Source organism: Castanea sativa, chromosome 11 (genome assembly GCF_040712315.1).
Source record: "Castanea sativa cultivar Marrone di Chiusa Pesio chromosome 11, ASM4071231v1".
Taxonomy (NCBI): domain Eukaryota; kingdom Viridiplantae; phylum Streptophyta; class Magnoliopsida; order Fagales; family Fagaceae; genus Castanea; species Castanea sativa.
The window spans coordinates 53,252,434-53,274,047 of NC_134023.1; the positions used below are offsets into that span (position 1 = coordinate 53,252,434).

Consider the following 21,614-nt stretch of genomic DNA (forward strand, 5'->3'; position numbering starts at 1 on the left):
GGAGTTTCAACTTTATTGATGGAAATCAAAGAAAAGGCAAGTGATGAATGATGAAAAGGATAAATGTTTAAATTTGGAAAGAGTGCAGTGCTGTTAGTTCCACAATCTACTTAACTAAAAACAATGATTTCTATACAACAAATATTATCCTAAGTCCAGCTAGATCCCGTGTCATTTGAGATCTAAAGGCCTTATCCAAATCCTCTCTCCAAACTTAAAAACAGGAAGTTTCCTTACAACATCTCCAGTAGTCTCTTCAAATTTTTGTATTTTTGTACTGTTTGGAGAGTAAACAGTTCATTTTACTTTTTGTCTACCTACTTTTTCAAATACACTTTCTAACAAACTCTTTATCCTTTCTCTATCCCATTTAAATATTATTTCTTTATTCTTTCTTTAATATATTTTTTTCAATCTTCTTTCATTTATCTAATTTTAATGAGAAGTGCTACGTTTTCAACATTTTATAATATTTTCACAATAAATCATATGTGATAAGTTATTACTGATTTTAATTTGAACACATCACTTAAACTTTTTTTTTATCATTATTAGTTAGTAACAACCCACCACTTAAAATTTATTGTGAAAATATTGTGGTAGAATTTCTCAATTTTAATTTCTTATTCTTTATTTTATTTTTCCTTTCCTCCACACACACATTCTTTCCCTTATCTCTATCTTCACTTTTCTATTTGCTTTTCTTCTCTACCACTTCGTCTACTCCAGAACATTCAAGAAGCTTTCTCTCTTTCTTTCTCTCTCTCACGCACAAAGATCGTCGGCGGATGACAAAGGCTAGAGAGGACAACCTTTTAAATTGGCGCATGCCTGTCCTCCACTCATCCTCCTCCCACCACCGTTTGTCATTCTCCCCACCGAGGCTTAGATAGGTCAGCTTTGCTCTCTTCTTTTTTTTTTTTTTGATTAGTTTTAAAAAAATTGTTATTTGAGTTTTTATTTTGATTGAGACTGAATTTAGAGATGTTTGAGAGAAAAGATCTAGAATAGTTTTGTTGTTACCGTTGTGATTATTGAGCAAAAATTAAATATTTTAATTTTATTTTCTAATTTGATTAGTTTTAAAATTGTTATTTGAGTTCTTATTTTGTTTGAGACTAAATTTAGAGATGTTTGAGAGAAACGATCTAGAATAGTTTTGTAGTTACCATTGTGATTATTGAGTAAAAATTAAATATTTTAATTGATAGTTGAATATTTTATTCGAATTAATTCTTTTGCTCATGAACAGTAGGTCATCAGACTTAGAGAGCTATTATTCATTAGCAACCAATTATTTGCTAATGAACAGTGAATTAGAGAGACTGCTTGAGCTCGTTTTTATGGGTTTGCTCTCTGAATTTTGGGTTTAGAGAACTTGTTGGAGATGCTCTTAGGTGCCTCCACATCTAGCCATACAATTTGGAATTAAGAGTACTAGTCTTGATCCATTTAGATAGTTTGATTCTGACAACACTCGACTCAAGAACCATTAAATCTCTTAAGATTTTTTTTTTTTTTAAAGATAGTTAATACATGTTGCAAACTTTCAGTTCAAAGCCTTTTCCCACCTTTTAACCTTTAAACACTTTGTACATGAAGAAGAGCCATAAAATCTCATGTTTGAGTTTAGAAATTAGATTCTATTACACAAATTTTATGATAAAGGGACCATACAATCATATATACAAAATAGGATATTGGTTTCTTTTCCATCTAAAAAAAAACAATAAAGAGTTAAATTACTAATAAGTTCTTGCAAATATTATTAATTTACACCCTCAATTGTTTATTGTGTCAATTTCATTCATTAACTTTCAAAATAAATCAGTTTCATCTTTGCATCTCCATCTCCATTAAAACTCCTAATGGTATTATATTATTTGACAAATGTGGCATACTTCATGCACATTTATTAACTATTTTTATTCATATCACCGTTAGAATTTTAACGAATACAATAATCAAGAATGAAAATTGTCTTCATTTTGAGAGTTGAAGAAATTTATTAATGCAATCACTAATTGAAGGATCGAATTAAACTCTACAGCATAATAAGATGACTAATCAAAAAAAGTTTTTTTTTTTTTTGTTTTTGTTCTTTTTAAAAAAAAAAAAAATTGGTTCAATCAATTTAATCTTTCCACTTTCGAAGATACCGCCACACCCCCCTATAATTTAATTGAGACGGGAGATTTGAATTGGTTCTCATAAGAATTGAGAACATGCTATGCTACTTAGTTATAACTTATAAGGTTCTTGAGATTGACTTTGACGATTACATGGATTAAATAATCTAAAAATTGAATCAATTATAGGATGATTGTGAAATTACTATTAGTGATAAATTTTGCAATGAGGAAAAGTCGCTGCCTTGACTCCCTAGGCACACCAAAGAATAAAATTCAAGGGTAAGAAATTAATTTTTTAAACTTATCTTTTAAATTTATTGTCTAAAAAATCATTTTAATTTGAGGTAATTGAAGCTATTAGCTATCTAATATCCACCCAATTTATAGAATCCTTTGTAACATTAATACTAAGGTATATATTTTTGCCATAAATATCCAAATTTGAAGCCAAACTATTAAGAGGAATGATATGTCCACAACATTTTTACAACAAATCCTAAATGGCAAGTTGTTACTGGTTGTTATTGGTGGAACAAAAATAATAATCTTCATGTTAAGTTCAAATTTGAAAATATTGTAAAAATGTTATAAACGTAGCATCCTTAACTATTAATATCCATATCAACATTCCAAATATTCAAGGTTGAAATCCATATATTTTGGATACTACAATGGACATCATAAACTAATCTCAAGTTAAGGTTTTGGAGTTTAAAATAGACATTACAAGTGATCCAATAATTTAGAATGAATAATTATAGATTATAAACCCTAATATGTATATATATTTTTCTTGCAAATACAAAAGGCAGAAAAGGGAATAGAAGTATAGAACCCCAACCTCTTTGAATGATTCAAAATAATTTGAAAAGTTCATAAATAAGTCAATGGCTTCTTGGATAGATTTAAGAATAAGTTGCCTTAATTAAAAGACATACAAAATTATATCACCAAAAATGAGACAAAATATGAATCATGGTGGAACTGTATAAACTTCTATATCACAATATCAAATCCGAATTACAGATTAGCCAAACCGGCAGGGCTCAAATAAACAAAACCAGAAGCCCGCTTATGGAAAACCCAACTATATATGTACAACTAAAAAGCAATAAGCAACACTCTCAAAAATATGGAGTTGCTTTACTCCATAACTAATCTCTATAATAACCTTTATATTTGATTTCATCAACAAAGCATCTCCTTTTTGAGTTCCATCTTATTGCCTGCTTTGCTTAGAACACCAGACAAATCTATGCTTTTCATAACCAAATCCTCCACACTTTCTTCCTTGGTGGATGGCAATGATAACCCTTTTGAAATTTGACCAATTGATGCTAAATACATTAGCTCAGATTCATCTAGACCTTTTGCCGGGCCAAGAATACATCTTTCAGTCCCATACTTTGCCAAAGCATCTTTGAATTTCTTGATCTGTAATACAATAAATTTAGACTTAGAATTTGGATACAAATAACCATTTTAAAGTTATGAGAATTTAAGAAATACTAAAAAGTTGGTTCAATGAAAAACTTACAGTAGCGTTGGTGCAGCTGAAACTACATAGACGACCCTCTGCACCCCTATAGAACCTAAAGAATGGTAGGACATGAATTCGGAGACTGTGACACATAGCTTTGAGCTCATCATGGTTAACTTTAAGAATAATTGCATTTGGGTTCAATTCAGCAAGCTGACAAATCTGACAAAGAAGAATCCAAATTAAAAGTTTAATAATCAAAATAGAGTAATATAAATTTGTGATGGGCTTGTTAAATAAAAAAGTATGTGATAAATTTCTTAACTTGAATACAATTCAGAAATCAAATATACCTTAGGATGCAGAGTTTTGCAACCTCCACAACGAGGTGAATAGAAGTCAACTATGACCAATCTATCGCCAGCATTAAGCAAGGAATCCACGAGTTCATTAGCTGAATGAATCTCCACCATGTAGGGTTTAAGAGTCTTCTCCCACCATCTCAAACTTCGGCTTACACAGATTGATGGTTGTGCCTGAAATCAAATATTGAAAATTAGTTCCCAAAATGGAATAAAGACCAAAACTTTCACCAAAATATAAAGCAGAAAAGGCAAAGCTTTGACATACATGAGGAGAGAAATTGCTTGGAGATTTAAGATTCCAATCTCTTAAACCCTTTTGATCTGAAACAGCAAGGGGTTTTCCCATAAACTCAACACCTAGCATAGGTAAAGCTCTTGATTTTGAGTCCCTAGGTTGTACGGAGACAAGAGAGGGACAAAACCCTCTGGATTTTGAGCCAACAATAGTCCCATTCAAACAGTATGCACAACTCTTCATTGAACAAGCCATCATAGCAGTGTTAAATCCAAGGCCTTTTTGGGGGCTTATAGAATGAAACAAAGAAAATCCACTTCACAGTTCACCTTTTGGATCAAACAGCAACTTTTTTGAATCAAAAGTGGTTGGGATACAGAAAGTTCAAGGCAAGAAAAAGCCACAGAGAAGCTCTTAAAACAGAAAAGCAACCAAGACCCACTTCTAATTTTCAAGCAATAGAGCAAGATTTGAGAAGAAAATGTTCTCTTTTTGACCAATATTAGTAGTTTTGAATTTGAAGAGAGAGAAGTTTGTTTGTTCTTTGAAATTCAAAGTTCAAAACTAGAAGAAGAGTGAAGTGGGGTTACAAAGAAAATAAGAGAAATAGCGATTTTTTTATTTTTGGAATTCAGTTTATCCAATTTGTTACAATAATAATTAATAAAAATTTAATAAATTTTTTTGTGTTTTTTTTGGATAAATATGTTTTTTCACTGAATTTGAGCAGTGTCAACACACGTGTATGTTGACTGTTTTGAGTTTGTTTTATCTAAGAATGGGATTGCGTCGGCCATGTTTTGTTGATTGTTCTATAATCTATATTATCGAGATATGTTTGGTAGTTACCCTGTTGTCCCATTAAACGGCTAAACCGCGTGGCCGACTGTGTTTTGCATCTCTAAGGTGTGGATAAGGCTGGTAAATGAACCAATTACTCGAATTAGGCTCGATAAAAAACTCATTTATGTTTGTTTATTTATAAATAAACTAAGTTTAATCCTTAACTTTAGGTGTGGATAAGGCTGGCAAATGAAGCAAGCTGATCAGAAACAATTCGAATTTGGCTCGCTCATTTATATTTGTTTATTTATAAATAAGTCAAGTTTAAGCCTTAACTTTAGGCTCATTTAATAAATAAGTTGAGCTCAAGCAAAAAATTTGTTCACGAATAAATTCGTGAGCTATTAAGCTTGATGCACAACAATTCACGTAGGCTAATTTATAAGTTTATATGTATTAATTAAATATACTCATTACACATATCTTAATACAGACATAGCCAACATGAGACCACTACTTATTACTTTAATTTTTTCCTTCCCTTTAAACTAATTAAGAACCACTTTAAACTATAATTACATTTAAAAATAAATTAATTAATTAATTAGGTCACATATAATTTTTCCCTATCAATCATCTAAGATAAAGTTATAAACCATGTTAGTATTTTCTCATTCATAATAGTTACAAAAAGTATTTTTCTAGTTCTTCACCATCTAACGTAAATGTAAAAATTGTATTTTGAATAACTACTAAAACTGTAGATAAAGAATGATGAATGAATGAATGAATTTAATTATGTATATTTTTAATTTGAATAATGGCTAATCATAAGTAAAGCTAGATGCATGATAAAATGAATATACTATTTTTTTCATAATTTTAGAGATTGAAATGTAATTTTTTAAGATTTTAAGCTCAAAAACTTGACTTAAACTTAAATTTGAGCTTGATATTAAGCTTGAACTTGACTTGACTAATTAATCAAGCCAAGCCAAGTCAAATTCAAGTTTTTTGGCTTTTCCATGAGCTCAAACTCAAACACTATTTTTAAGCTTGTCACAAGCTCAAGCCAAGCTTGAGCTTTTGATTTTTCTTGACGAGCCAAACTTGAACATGGACTACTCGACAAAACTCGGCTCTTTTACAGCTATAATAAGGCCCACTTTCTTCGCTAAAATAAAACCTCTCTCTCTGGTTTTTTTTTTTTTTTTGGTGTTCTTGTTTTTCTATTTCCTTCATCCCAACTACTGGAACAGTAATCAATTTTCTTTTTCTTGTTTTGACTGGCTGTTTCCAGTTATCCCTTCTATTTTCTTTCTCACAAAAGAAAAAAAAAGAGAGGCAAACTTGGTTGTAAACTCGACCAAAAAGAATTAGAGAATTATTGTATAATGAGTTATGTGACAGCACAACATGTGTTTAAGGACCTACTTAATTATATGCATGGCATGATCACTAAATTAAAAATCTAATGATAAAATGACAGGTTCTTTATATCTTTAATATGCATATCAAATTTTGTGTTAATCGGACCTTATTTACTATTCCATCTAAAAAAATATATTTTATATTACAAATATTTAAAATTTCAATATTTGATTGATGACATAGTTATTGATCTTTGATATTTTAGAAGCTTTATAAGCATAAAGAATCTAATGATAAATTTGTCAAAATTTACCATTAATAACAAGATATTAACTAGAATTGTAGCAGTTGACGAAACATTTTCTTGTTCTTATTTTGACTAGCTATTTCCAGTTTTTCCCACTATTTAAATATGAGGGTAAATTCCACAAACCACCCCTGAGGTTTGTATTAATACCAACTAGGTCCAAGACATTCCAAAATTGACCAATTTGGTCCGTAAAGACTATTTTTTTCCTGAACACCACTAAAAAACGTTAACCTCCGTTAGTTTCTTTCTGTCCCTCTCTGTTACTCTTCCCTCTTCCCTCCTCCCTCACTCTCTCTCTCCTCAGATCAGCCATAACCACTCCTCAGATTAGCCACAACCACTCGGATTAGCCACAACGAGAGCCACAACACAATTTTACTACCCATACCAAAACCCAATCAAATCTGCTCCAACAGTATCCAAATCCTCCAACACATAGAAAACTCACCACCACATCAAAACCCAAAACCACCCCCATTGCAAATTCATTCCATATTGGAACCCACCACCACCATCATCGGCCACTAAACCCAGCAACCACCTCTGGCCACAAAACCCAGTGACCACCACTGGCAACAAAACCCAACCAAACCCACATCAATAAAACCCAAATCCAAAAATTTCAATCACCACTTCGTAACCCACAACCACCTCACTGCAAATCCACCCTAGATCAAAACCCATAACCACCTCCATTTCAAATCCACCCTAAATCAGACCCACCACCTTAAACAACCACCGACCACAAAGCCCAAATAAAAAAACTCAAACCCACAACAAACCCACCACAGAACGGAATCCACCAACACCTAAATACCCACAACAAACCATAACCCATCACCGGCAACCAACAACCACCATAACCACAATCCATAGAAGACGCTGTATCAGGCGAGAAGCAAAAGCGAGAGGAGGAGCTACCGCCGCTATGGAAGATGAGCCTCTTCTCCTACTTCAGGCATGACACAGGGTCCTGTAGCCACGACGACGCGTGTAAGTACATGCACGGCGAGGAGGAGCTCCGTTCGTGCCCTGATAACATGTAGGACTCGACCTCTGACCGTGCGAAGAAGGCCATGAGGTTTGAGACGAGTGCAAAGAGGTTAGGATTAGCAACAAAACAAAAAAAACGCAAAGAGATTAGAGGGAAGAAGAATGAATGAGGTAGAGAGAGAGCAGACTTGTTACATTTGAGAAAGGAGAAAAAAATAAAAGAAAGAAGTAAAATGACTAACGGATGCAAACGGAATTATGGATTAAAATGTCTTCAGGGACAAAATTGTCTTTTTAGGATGAAATTGGTAAATTTTAAAATATTTTGGACTTAGTTGGATATTATCACAAACCTCAAGGATGGCTTGTGGAATTTACACTAAATATAAATATTTAGCCAGGGCTCAACATTAAGATTCTATAGGAATAATTAATCCTGAAAAAGTAGTGATTCTTACTCAGCTATACTATTTGACATCATAGGGCATAGCTATAGACAATGCACTAATTTAGTGGGCTATAGCTATAACGGTGACCCAAACAATGTAGTGATTTCTGTACGCCACAAAATGTGGTGGGCACGGAAAAACCCATAACTCTTTAGGATTTTGCTAATGTGTGCCCTTAGGACACACAATAATTATTCATTTTTTGGAAAAATATTTCTCGAGAATTGAAAAAGTATTGACAACTTTTTCAATTTTTGAAATTTTTTTACCATAAATGGATGGCTTTATGTGTGCCCTAAGGCCACACATTAATCGGACCCAACTATTTAAAATATCGTTTCTATGTGCTACACAATTGTGGTGGGAAAGGGGAAAATACCACAACTGGCAAGGGAAAGTTGCATAACATATGAATATTTTAAAACAAATGATTTTCTCTTTATTTTATTTTATAAATAAATATGAAATTTGATATTATAATAAATATTGATAGATATTAAAATCTTGTTTGAGTACAAGTATTCTAAATCTGTAATTTAAAGGACTGAAATGAACGAAAACAAAGTTAAAAAACTGAAAGGAAATATATAAAAAAAAAATTTAAAGAGTCAATTTTGTATTTTAGCTTATGTGAAAAAATTGACTTATAAAATTGTGAAGCCTCCAAAATTTATGTGATAATATATTATGAAGTCAACCAAAGTCACACATATTTAGATATATTAGTTTACCACTACATACCCTTGGTGCAATGGTCACTCCACAAGTATAAGTGTTTGTGGGGTGTGAGAGGCAAGTACCGGGGTTCAAGTCTCTAGGAGGGAGTTTCACACACATATACACTTAAATTAGACTAGAATAAAATTTCTATCTTGCATAAAAAAGAAGAAGAAGATATATTAGTTTAGTTTTTTTTTTTTTTTTAAGAAGATATGTTGGAGGCTTTGTTGAAGGAAACCTTGGATTGGGTAATAGATCTGGACATTTTGAAGCATTTTATTTTGGTTTTCTACTTGTGTTTGTTTGTGAAAAATGGTTCTTTTTAACTTTGTGAGTGTAGGAAAGCATACCCATTAAGGAAGTGTTAGAGAAGAGGCTGGTCCTTTTTGGGCAAAATAAACTTGAAGAGCAAATTACAGTTATTGTTCTTTGGTTTTAGATATTGGCTTGTGTTTTTTTGTCTCAAATTTTGTTCTTTATGGACTTGCACCTTAAATTTCTGCAGGGAGCTAGCTTACTGTAGGGAAGTGATGATGGCAGGCATGGCAAGACTGGAACTTTGACATTGAACAAGCTTACTATTAAGGTCCGTTAGGAAGTGTTGTTGCTACTTGCTGGCTATATATGGCTGTATTTCTTCATGCAAATAGAATGTGAAAAACTCCTTGTAAATATTTTTTGTGATGTATAGGATCTTTTTTTAGTAGAACTTATAAACTGATATACTTTTTGTTGGGAACTTGCAAAATTTTGGCAATGAATTTTAGAAATTTAAGTATTTGTTTTGTATTTGGTTTTGAATGCTTATAGCATGGTTCAATTTGGGCAGGAATTTGTGGGGGAAAAAAAACCTATAGCCACGTTTTTATAAACGCAGCTATAGACAAAACCCCTATTTTTAAATGCAGCGCAAACATGGTCTATAGCCGCGTTTTTTAAAAACCCAGAGACCCACAAAATTATTGTCTCGGGGTATATGGCACGTGTGTAAGCGCGGTTATAGAAAACGCGGCTATAGCCCTATTTTTTGTAGTGTATGAATGGGTAAAACTGCATTTCAAAAGGCATTGAAACGTTTGTAAACAAAATCCAATAACCATTCTCTCTCTAGTTGAACTGGGTAGGGACAAACCGAAAAAGAGAAACAAAATTTTTGTTCTAGTATCACTTTTGTCCGAACCGGGCTGGAGTATTCCCAAGAAAATTTTTAAAAATTTTTAAAATTTTTAAAAAAAGGGATGTTTGCAATGGACTAACATTCAAATTTGGTATGTTCAGAACTCTCTCTCTCTCTCTCTCTCTCTATCTCTCTCTCTACATGAATAAGCAAGCAATACAATTTAGTAAATTCATGTTATATACCTCAATAAAAATTTCTCACTTTTGCTCTTTCTTATTTAGCACCATACTCTCTCCTGGTAATTTTTATACTTTTTATTGGCAACCTAACTCATTTGTTGCTCTTTTACTTTCCTCTATCTTATACAATGGTTCTGTTTAAGAATTTGCTTTAGTTTTTTTTTCTTCTTCTTTAAATTATGAGAAAGGAGTAAAAATGCTTAATAATATTGGTAAATATACATGTTGTTTGTTTATTTTGTTGGATCCTGCGTCATATGTTTCACGAGTGCAGATCTATTGTTAGATTAAATAAAAATAATAACAATTTCATATAATATTCCAAGACATAGAGTTATATGGTTAGTTTTTAAAAACTGAGGGAGGTAAATTATAAGAATTTATTTTGACAAGAATTTGTGAATAAAGTGTGTAGCATAAGAGTGTTTCCACAATGCCCCTACTTTTTATTATTCTTTTTACTAGCATAAGAGCAAGACTTCTATATCAAATGTCTTTCATTTTAAATTGTATCGTTTGAGTCGTGCAATAATATTATTTAGGAACATTGTATTAGTTGGTTTTATAGTATAGTATAACTGAGTCTTGCTACTATGTTAATTGGAGCCTTTGAGGGCCCAAAGTGTTGTTACGTGGAAGTTGAATTTTATCCCAGAATATAATGATTTGTCTTTTATTTGGTATTTCTATATATTTTATAGATTGTCATGTTGGATACTATCAAGCAAGTTAGCAAGCTTATGCTTTGAATAAATATTCCAACACCCCCACAATTCATGTTGCTTTGGGACTTTTGCATCATTCCCAATTTCCCAGGATGGTTTGTGAAAACTTGTATCCGTTTGGATACGGATTAAATTTGGCTGCGTTTCATGTTTTCACATTTCCTTCTTTTTTTTCTTTTTTTTTCTTCTTTGGCATGACAAATTTGTCAATGGCTACTATTTATAAACAGTAGTAGTAACTTTTGACTTTTCTGCATGAACAGTACACTCATGTACTGTTTACGAGACCTACAAATATAACTTTTTAACAACTTTTTCATTAAAAATGAGTCTCACAGTACTATTCACACATTTGAAAATTATTTTGCTACAGTGTTTTCAGTTTTCAACAATAAGTTCTATCCAAAGAAACCTCAAATTATATCAAATGTCTTTCATTTTAATTGTATCGTTTGAGTCTTGTAATAACAATATTATTTAGGGACACTATTAATTAGTTGGTTTTGTATTATAGTATAACTGAGTCTTGCTACGATGTTGATTGGAGCCTTTTAGGGCCCAAAGAAATGCAATGTGGGAGTTGAATTTTATACCAGATTATAATGATTTGTCTTTTATTTGGTATTTCTATATATTTTATAGAAATAAGTATTCCAACACCCCACAATTTTTTTTTTTGATAAACACACCCCACAATTTTATTATGTTAATCATTGATCATATATTGATCAATTCTAAAAAAATAATACGTGGATGTCTCAAACCATGATTTTGTTATTGCAGCTGATGTACCCTTCCAATAGTTTATTCATTAAAAATTAAGCAACACTATTTAAAAAAGAAGTTTATTTATTTATTTTTTCATCATATCCTGAATTTGCATAAAAAAAAAAAAAGATAGGATAGGTGTTTTCAAATTGTTGTTCAATCTTCACAGATTTGAGCATAGGCAAGTGTGTGAATTATTTTGCTATTGATGATTTAGTATGCTTCAGTTTCCATGCTAAAGTGGGTTCTTTCTCTGATCCAATACCATATTAAAGAATGAATTGTGACAAGTTTATACAGATGAAGAATTTCACAGAACTAATGAGGTTTCTATGGTGATTGGTGATATATATACACACACACACTAGAAAGAAGAATCTGAGTGGGTTCTTTGTAGATTCTTTATCAACCATTTGAAAGTCCAATTATAGTCGTATAGATTTTGGATTTAATGTTTGTATGACTCATTCTATAATTTTTATTAAAATAAAAATTATTATTATAGGTATAAGAGGCAATAATAAGTACCCATCATATAATAATCATTAAAATAAAAATTTAAAAAAAAAAATTATTCCCAAAATATCGTGGTAATTTCTTCTTTCAATTTTAATTATTTTTCAACATTTATAAATGTAGATAGCTTATACTTTGTGAATGTGATGCTTTTATATAAATATGATGTGATCTTATGGAACATCATATTATGAAGTGCTTTAAAATATAATTACTGAATGAATTTGGGGAAAAAAAAATTTGAGCTGAAGTAGTTAGCTAAAATGCATGAAATACTTGTAAATAAGTGATGGCATTGATAAATGTAATACCATTTGAAAATTATTAATATTATTTAAAAAAGTAAGAAAAATTGTAATTATTTGAAACACAAAATTGAATACTATCCAGTACACATTGCAATCTTTTAAAAAGAAAAATTGTAGTCATAAATAGGTACACTGTATAACTTTAAGAAAAGAAAAGAATGGACAATAAGAAAAGGAATTACTATTTAAGTAATTGGCAATTATTTATCATCATTTAAAAAGAATAAACAAAATAAATTTTTTTTTTTTTAGAAACAAACACACACAAGAGAGAGGGAAAGAGATTCTAACACAAATGCACAATTGGTGTCTTGATCTGATGATAAAGAATATCATTAGGAGCGAATGCTATAGGTTAAAACTTTCTCAAAAAAAAAATTGGTGCAACATATTATTCACAAAATAAATCATTTAATTATTTGTACATAAAATTTGTACAAAAGATAAAATTTATTATTATTCATACATATATAGCTATATATACAAGTAAATATTTTACAAAAATTTTACCTAAATTTATATATATATATATATATATATATATATATATATATTACAATTATTTTTTGGACAAAATTTAGTTACAAAATTAGTTATAACCTAAAACCACAACTTTACTCAATATCTTTTTATTGGAGGTGAATTTTGACAAATCTACCATTGGATTACATCTTTTTCTTATATCCTCCATACTTGCAAAATTTTTAGAAAATTAAAGATCAATAGCTATGTCATCAATAAATTGTTTAATTTGCAAGTTTTTTTAGTTTAAAATTATGCATAAAATATAATATTATAGATCATATAGTAAATAATATTCGATTAATACAAAATTTGACATGTATATTAAGAGCATAGAAAATATGCAATTTAACAGTTAGATTTTCAAAATATGTAATAATGTTTATTTTATTGAGTAAGGTTATAGCCTTAACCTACAACCAATTTTGTAACTAAACTTTGTCCATATTTTTTTTATATATAAAAAAAAAAATCACTTGTGGCATTTTGGTAAATGTACAAGTATCAATAGCTATGTCATCAATAAATTGTTTAATTTGCAAATTTTTGTAGTTTAAAATTATGCATAAAATATAATATTATAAATCATATAGTAAATAATATTCGATTAATACAAAATTTGACATGTATATTAAGAGCATAGAAAATATGCAATTTAGCGGCTAGATTTTCAAAATATGTAATAATGTTTATTTTATTGAGTAAGGTTATAGCCTTAACCTACAACTAGTTTTGTAGCTAAACTTTGTCTATATATATATATATATATATATATATATATATATTTAAATCACTTGTGGCATTTTGGTAGATGTACAAGTATCTAGGGCCTATACTTTTAATGACACACTTCCAGAAAGTTTCCTAAATCAAGTTTCAATGCAGAGAAAGGTGGTGGACAGATGAATTTGAAGGTGAACTTGGATTTGAATCTTATTTAGGCCTGAATAGCAATAGATTTAAAAACAATGGTCATTGGGTTTAAGATTTAAGAAGTGATTGCAGCACCACTGCGCACCATTTGCACGATAATCACTCCACAATCGCTCCACAAGTATAATTGTTTGTGGAGTATGTTAGAATTGTGTAGTTAAATGATTAAACTTATTATATCTCAATAATTCAAGTTTTTAGAAAAATCGATAATTTAACATGGTATTCAATCATTGTTACCTCTATTCTGCCTTCCATTTAAAATTTCACATGTTAGGTCTCATCTATTAAAAGGTAGTTTTGGTTCCCATGTGAGGGAGAGTGTTAGAATTGTGTAGTTAAATGATTAAATTTGTTATATCCCAATAACTTAATCTCTTGAAATAATCGTTAATTTTATAGGGTATGGAGACAATGACCGAGATTTAAGTTTTTAAAAATGAGCTTTATACACATATATACTTAAATTATTCTAGAATAGAATTTCTAGATTGCTGGCCTTCATCACCGGTGAAGTTCTTTCGTTCTTGCTTTTAAAGAAAGCATTCCAGAGATAAATTGGACAAAAAGAGGGAAAGTTTTGCGAAATTGGGAGCCTTGTTACCCTATATAAACTGAGGCCTTTTTTTTTTCCCTTATATTTGCATTCTGTTATGTTTTGTTGTGTATTGTTGCCGTTGACTTGACCGTGCTCTTTTCTAATGTTAATTATAGGAAATAAGGCATCTAGAGAGCGAGAGAGAAGAAGGTATGTACAAAAAGAGGATGAAGAATGAACTTTAGTTTTTGCTGAGTGAATACAGTGCAAAAGTTTTTTTTTTTTTTTTTTAAGCCGTAACAATGAAAAATTGGTGACTACTAATGTAAGTGAGAAGTTGCAACTGTAGTGTTATCGTCTGTTTTATTGCCTCTTCATTGTATCTGTTGGTTTGAATTTTGAATGTGTATAATTTGACATTTAATTTTATGAGAGATTTATTCTAGAAGAATCAGAAGGGTAAAAATCGTTGTAAAATGAGAAAGAGAAAATGTATTTAACCTTTGAACTTGATTTGGCACTTGACAAGAGAAGTCCTGGTTCTAAGATTGGTTAGCAAATAGAGGAACACATATTTGGAGAAATTAATTCAAAGTTGTTCATAGGAAATAGATTTTAGAGAGAAGGAGAGAGAGGGGGAGAGCTAAGAGTATAGAGTAAGGAAGGGATAAGAAAGAAGTGTTTGTTTGATATTTTGTAACTACTATCCAAGAGACAGAACATTGTGTCTCGAAATTAATATAGGCAATTGACAACCAACGGTACTAAGAATATCAAAACGTTTCGCATAAGCAGCTGTGTTCTACCCTTGAGCTAGTCACAAGAGCGAAGTGCTCATGAATTGCAATGGAAAAAGGCTTCTCATTTTTCAGGCACATGTTGAACTTGCTGGCAAGTCTTGCATTTCACAAGAGCAAAATGGTCTTCTTATCAATAGTGACCAGGGTTCAAGCACTTCATCCAATTATAATATAATCCAAAAATATATGAAAATTAAGTAGAATTACAAATAAATTTGACACGAAATTAAGCTCTCTCTCTCTCTCATTTTATTTAAAATTAGTTGACATCTTAGTTAAAATTCCAGCTCCCTCAAAAAAGAAATTAAAAAAAAAAAAAAATCCAGCTGCTTTTAAAGGTTCACACTTACCAAAACTCTCATGGAATGCTGCAACCTGCAGGTTGTTCGACAGACTCCTATTTTTTGTTTGATGCGAGTCCAGCCTTTTTTTTTCGATTAATTATTCAATATTCCGTGAGTAAAACTCGCTTTTCTAACGTAATAGTGAATCTCATTATTTAAATTTATGGTGGGATTCACCGTTAATGCGAGAAGAAGAGGGCTTGAGAGTTGGGACTTGGGAGTGTCATTTAGCAGAAGCTGTGCTCCACAAGTTTGACAAATTCTTTGAAATCAATTCGTCCATCTCCATTGTCATCAAAGACTCTGATCATCCTTTGGCATTCCACTTCCAAAGGTTCCATGAGCCCCAATGAACAGAGCACTCTTCCTAACTCCCCTGCATCAATGAACCCATCATTGTTCTCGTCGAATATATCAAATGCTTCTTTCACTTCCTCTGGACTTGGCTCCTCCTCAAACAGCCCTGCAATCTCATCTGGACCCATCCCCTCTTCATAATTTTCAGCATCAGGATGGTCGTCACATAATGTTCCAATTTTCTCCATCACTATCTTCACCTCTCCCACAGATAGCTTGTTCTCATCACCCTCCTCTTTAAGCACCATTTCCACTTCTTCAGAAAGCTTCTCATTATCCGCATTTTCATGGGTGCAAAGTTTGTAAATTGAAGCTTCCTGAATTGTGGCCTTTATTTCATTCCAAACCTTCCAAGCACCATAAACGAAGTCTATGAAGATTTGAGGTATAAGCCGAAAACTTGGGTATAAGTCTCGGAGAATAGTGACCCAACTAAGTATTATGAGAAGTGAAAGAACTACAAGAAGTGAGATAGGGCTGAGAGATTCATCCTTCTCTGTCTTATCCATATTCTAGAAAAGTGGAAAATATGACTATAGACTTTAGAGGCAGAGATATTAAAAAGGGTTGTTTTATTTGGGTTTAGTGAAGGGTGTGACTATGTGTTCCCCATATATGTAGAAGCAAGACTGCAAGTAATGGAGTCCATCTTCTTCTGGGAAAGGAAAGGATGGAGAAATTTAATGTCAAGAGCCCCACAGTTTCCACACAATGATGTGAAAAGTTTGTGGTTTTTGCATAGGGATTCTTCTTTCACATTGTATATGGAACAATGTAAATTTACATTATAGACACCTAGCGTTGTATGTGTGGGGGCCCGAGGACTGAGGGTGAAGATTAAGAGCCCAAATGTGCGGGGGCCCGAGGACTGAGGATGAAGCTCAAGGGTCATAGAGTAGGGTGACAAGGCCATGAGCCATGGGCCCTAGGAGGAGGGCTGCTCAAGGAAGTGTAGGGGTGAGTCCAAGAGCACTCTACAGCCTACTAAGTGAAAACCAAAAGCTAAGGGGGGAAATTTCTGGTTTGGAGTAACCTATGGGCTACGCATTGAATGTTCTGCATCTAGCCTTCTGGCCGCATTAAATGGTAAGCAACAACTTTATTAGCTGCATTAATGAAAAAGTGACCTGAACAGTATAGGTCACAGCTAAGCAGGTTCTTTCCACCACCTTCTTCAAACTTTGGGAAGGGTCAAGTGTCAAAGGAGGAAACTGGTTAGGTGAGAGATGGATGGTTGAGATGCTAGGAAGGAAGGAGTATATATAAGGAAAAGAGAGACTGCGCCAAAGGACAAAAAAAATATCAAGAAAGAAGAGAGAAACAAGAAGAACATTAGGAAGTAGGGAGTGAATAGTACTGTTGATATTGCAAAAAATTGTAAATATTTTACATTTTTTCAAGTATGTACAACATTTGTTACTTTTGTGTGTCTACAATATAAATTTACATTACAAGTGTAATGTAAACATATAAAGGTACTCTTGCATATATTTTCTTTTTACTATTGATGATTAACGGGTGTTCTTAGGATGTTTATTAATGGACTATTTTATGAAACTTTTTATCTCATTTTTAAGAGAAATATAAAAAGTTGTAAAAAAAAATAGTTACCTTTTTATTTTCTTATAAAAAGTTCCTAAAATATTTTCTAAATCAATACAAGCCTTAGTTTAGAAAATATTTCTAGACACATGTTGAACTTGCCAGCAAGCCTTGCATTTCGCAAGAGTGAAATGGTCTTCTTAGCAATAGTGACCAGCACTTAAGCACTCTACCCAATTACAATGTAATCCAAACATACATGAAAATTAAGCAGAATTATAAGTGAATTTGGCACCAAAAAAAAAACCAATAAAAACAAGAACTTAATAGCAACATTTGGAAGAGGAATGTTGTTGATCTTAATATGGGATGCTTAGAAACTTACTCATGGTGAAAGTTGTACAATGGACATGTTTTTCAGTATTTCAAGGAAGTAATTACATAATTCAGTCATGATAAATAAAAATAAAATGAAAAAAAGTTGCTTATGCACTAATATGTTTCTCCCCAGAAGCTTTACTAATTTGTGCCACATTTGATTCTCTCTCTCTCTTTAAATTTAAATTTTTTTTAATAAGATGAATGCGCTACACTTGGTTCATTTTATTTGATGAATTGACAGTTGATCATTCATGATCAAACATATGGCTAGCCAAGAGTGTTTTTTTTTTTTTCCTTATTTTTTGGGCTCAATGACATTTTTTTTTTACTCTCCTTATAGAGGAGAGAGCTCGGGTTCTATCCAGGTACAAGGGTCCCTCAACTTTAGGGGGGAAAAAGAAAAAGAAAAAGAAACATATGGCTTGAGATTTCTGCTTCACCCTTCAAATTTGTAGGTGTTCTTTGCTTTTCCCAGTCATTGTTCACATCTCTAAATATTAGCTAACATCTTAGTTAAAGTTCAAGCTACCCCATAAAAAACAAAAAAAACACCCAGCTGGTTTTAAGAGTTCACACACTTACCAAACTTTTACGGAATGCTGAGGTTCTACATACTCTTTCTTTTTCTTTTTCTATTTTTTTGGGGGGGGTTGTTTTTGCAAGTAATTATTCAATATTCATTGAGTATCACTCTTTCTTCTAACATAATAGTGAGTCCTATTTTATATATATATATATATGTATGTATGTATGTATGTATGTATTTACAGCTTAATTCACCATTCACGTGAGAAGAAAAAAATATCATATAGATGTACTTTAATAATTTTTTGTCTGGAGAGAACATGGAAGTGTGCATATGTTATTCTTTTTACAATTGAATTAACGGTCTTTTTCCTTCTCCTTTTTTTTTTTTGGCTTTTGCTTTTGGGAATTGTAACTATTACTCGTATTAGAAAACTTTGTTTATTTTAATATAAGAATTTATATTTTCTATTTTATACATCCACTTTTCAAAAATACCCACATTAAATTATATATTTTACACTACATTTCACTAAAATATAATTTCTTTATCAATTTTTTACTACTCTCTGAAATCATCTTTCTCTCTCTGTGTGAATAAAGATGTATTAAAAAATGGATTTGCATATAAATAGTAATCATATATATTTACACAATTAATATAGCAACAATGCAAATTTACAGAATTTTACATATAATGATGCGAGTAATTATTAGAGTTGGATATGCAAAAAATTGACCTCTATTAGTCAATGAATATATGAGTGCTATAAGTACAATTAGGTTGGGTCGTAATTGTCCTAGGAATTTCCGGGTTATTGTCTTGACGTGAATACCAATTACCAAAGCTTGTATAGCATGACTCGCGTGCAGGACGTGTTAAGACTTAAAAGCAAGTTTGAATTGCAGAGGAAGTTCCAAGTTCCAAGTTCCAAGTTCCAGTACAATTTGTGATATTTCATCTGATATTCTATTTATATTTTGTATATTGCTAGTTACAAATTTATCAAGCAAACCTATTTGACATTCAATTACTCTCTCTCTATCTGAAATTAGTATCTATCGAGTTCATGGTTGATTTGTTACTTTTGAAATTAAAGAGTTGCATTTTTAATACTCTCTCAACTATCGACCTAAAATGCAATTTTTCAAAAATAAATAAAAAAAGGATTAACATGTGTCGTGATCTAAGCAACCATATATAGCTTAATGAAGCTGCTAGGAGTGTCAGAAGATTCTTGAACTATCCAATACCTTCTTGTTATTGAAGAGTGGCTTAGTGGAGAAGTTGTTGGACTTGGATGTATATATGTTTTTTCTTCTGCCAAATGAGCAGTGGTTGGATTATTGTCCTTTGCCGTGGAAAGGCATTACATGGAATATTTATTCTTTTTTAAACTTGACTTGACTAAAGTAGTCAACACGGGAGCCAAACTTGCTTTTCCTCTTTCGTTTTTTTTTTATTTGTCGTTGTGAACGAGGAATGCATTAGGAAAACATCAATTAGTTGCTTAGTTCAATCACTCAAAGAATAGGAAGAAAGTCTCTATAACATCTCCAAGAGAGGATTTCTTAATGTACAAAACAAAGTCCTTTTCTTATTTTTTGAGAAGATTGTTGGCTAATATATTATTCCAAGAAATTGCCTTCTCGGAAGTAGGGTTTAAAATGAAGTTCGTGAACAATCCAAGCTTGAATTTGGGAAAATGTTTATTTAGTAAATGAACCAAGTTCAAACTTAAATTTTTGTTTGATTACCATGATCAATCTCAAAAAAATTGAGACTAGATCTTAATAAAGCTGTATTTATTGTATTAAATAAAGCTGTATTTATTGTATTAAATAAGCCAAGCTAGCTCAAATACTTGTTTGATGAATCTAATTTTTATAAGTTCATATACGAAAATCATTTGTGAGTTTCAATTAGCTCAACTAGTAAGCATATATTGTTCTCGAATAAGAGACATGATGTTCAATCATTCTCTGCACAAAAAACTAATCAATGTCTACAGTAGACACTTTTTTCATATGTACTATATACCTACCTAATCTTAACAATTAACATCTTTAGCATGTAATTTAGTTCAAGCTTAGCTCTTGTTCAAAATAAATTAAATGAATAATTTTCTTCAAGTTTTTGTACGTCCTTTGACTCTTTGTGATAGCTAGTTAAAGTCTTGAATCCGTTTGGTTGGAGGATGGAAAAGTGGGAGGATAAAAAAAAATAATTAGTCTGCTTCATTTGTATTTAAGTGGGAGTAAAAAAGTAGAGAAATGAAAAAAAAAATTGTTTGGTTAAGAAGAAAAATAGAATGATAGAAAACTAAGTTTGTATATATTTACACTTATATCCCTATTGCATATTATTTTTTTGAGATAACATTAATTTTTTTAATTAATGTATATAAAATAGATACCCACTTTATTTTAAAATTTCTGGATAAAAAAAAAAAAAACACAATGAAGAAAAAGAAAAAGATAAGTATAACTATCAAAATTAATTAACTACAACCATATTCCAAAAAATTGAAACATATCTATCAATTAAAAAAAAAAAAACTAAAACTAAAACTAAAGATAGAAGCGAAGAAAGGAAGTAAAAGTGAGTAAAAAAAAAAGAAGAAAAGAAAAAAGAGTTACTTAGAAGCGAAGAAAGGAAGCAGGAGCTGAGTAAAAAACAAAAAAGAAGAAGAAGAAAACAAGTCAAAAAGTGAAGAAAGCAAGCAGAGAAGAAAAAAAAAAAAAAGAAGCAGCAAGGACCAAATAGTATTTTCACACGTAAACAAGTTTTTTTTTTCTATTTTGGAGAGATTGTGATTTGGTGAGCTCACCCTCCTCCGCCCCTTCAACCAAAGTTACCAAACATATCTCTCAACCATTTTACTATTTTCCTCTCTCATTCTTTCATCCTCCTCAAAATTATAACTTAGCCATCTATGGACCAAACTTCTTGTTTAACAGTTAAAAGCAAGTAGTGGGTAGATGATAGACCCATCTAACAAGATGGCACATCTTATCTGACAAAGTCTTTTCCAAACAAGGCCAGAGATAATCTCTTGGAATATGGCCTGCAAATTCTTATCACAATCTTAAACCCCATTCTACTTTATTTTTTATCTAACAAAAAAAACAAATAAAGTAGCGTATGAAACATTGAC

The 21,614-nt window shown here is 31.3% G+C and overlaps 2 protein-coding genes and 1 long non-coding RNA gene across 3 annotated transcripts; 1 reads left to right on the forward strand and 2 right to left on the reverse strand.

Annotated features, from left to right (window-relative positions):
• Nucleotides 1-714: 714 nt before the first annotated feature.
• LOC142614576 (uncharacterized) lies at nt 715-9,616 on the forward strand. Its single transcript, XR_012840472.1, has 2 exons — nt 715-893; nt 9,344-9,616. It is a non-coding gene; the product is annotated as an uncharacterized LOC142614576 (long non-coding RNA).
• On the reverse strand, nt 3,013-4,772 carry LOC142615295 (thioredoxin-like 1-2, chloroplastic). The gene is made up of 4 exons (XM_075788031.1): nt 4,243-4,772; nt 3,966-4,148; nt 3,670-3,834; nt 3,013-3,566 (listed from the first exon to the last, which is right to left on the reverse strand). Exons 1-4 carry the CDS (start codon nt 4,468-4,470, stop codon nt 3,321-3,323), a joined length of 822 nt encoding a protein of 273 aa, XP_075644146.1. The 5' UTR covers nt 4,471-4,772; the 3' UTR covers nt 3,013-3,320.
• A 6,246-nt stretch (nt 9,617-15,862) lies between the features above and the next one.
• Nucleotides 15,863-16,517, reverse strand: LOC142614961 (putative calcium-binding protein CML47). Its single transcript, XM_075787610.1, has one exon. The coding sequence runs from the start codon at nt 16,515-16,517 to the stop codon at nt 15,879-15,881; it is 639 nt and encodes a 212-aa protein (XP_075643725.1). The 3' UTR covers nt 15,863-15,878.
• Nucleotides 16,518-21,614: the final 5,097 nt, after the last annotated feature.

What these genes read in the sequence shown, in the direction of transcription:
- LOC142614961 (XM_075787610.1), bottom strand. Translation starts at nt 16,517, where the DNA reads ATGGATAAGACAGAGAAGGATGAATCTCTCAGCCCTATCTCACTTCTT.
- LOC142615295 (XM_075788031.1), bottom strand. Translation starts at nt 4,470, where the DNA reads ATGATGGCTTGTTCAATGAAGAGTTGTGCATACTGTTTGAATGGGACT. An exon ending in CAAGCAATTTCTCTCCTCAT is followed by an intron (nt 4,149 to 4,242) that starts GTATGTCAAAGC and finishes ATTTGATTTCAG; the next exon opens with GCACAACCATCAATCTGTGT. An exon ending in GCAAAACTCTGCATCCTAAG is followed by an intron (nt 3,835 to 3,965) that starts GTATATTTGATT and finishes CTTCTTTGTCAG; the next exon opens with ATTTGTCAGCTTGCTGAATT.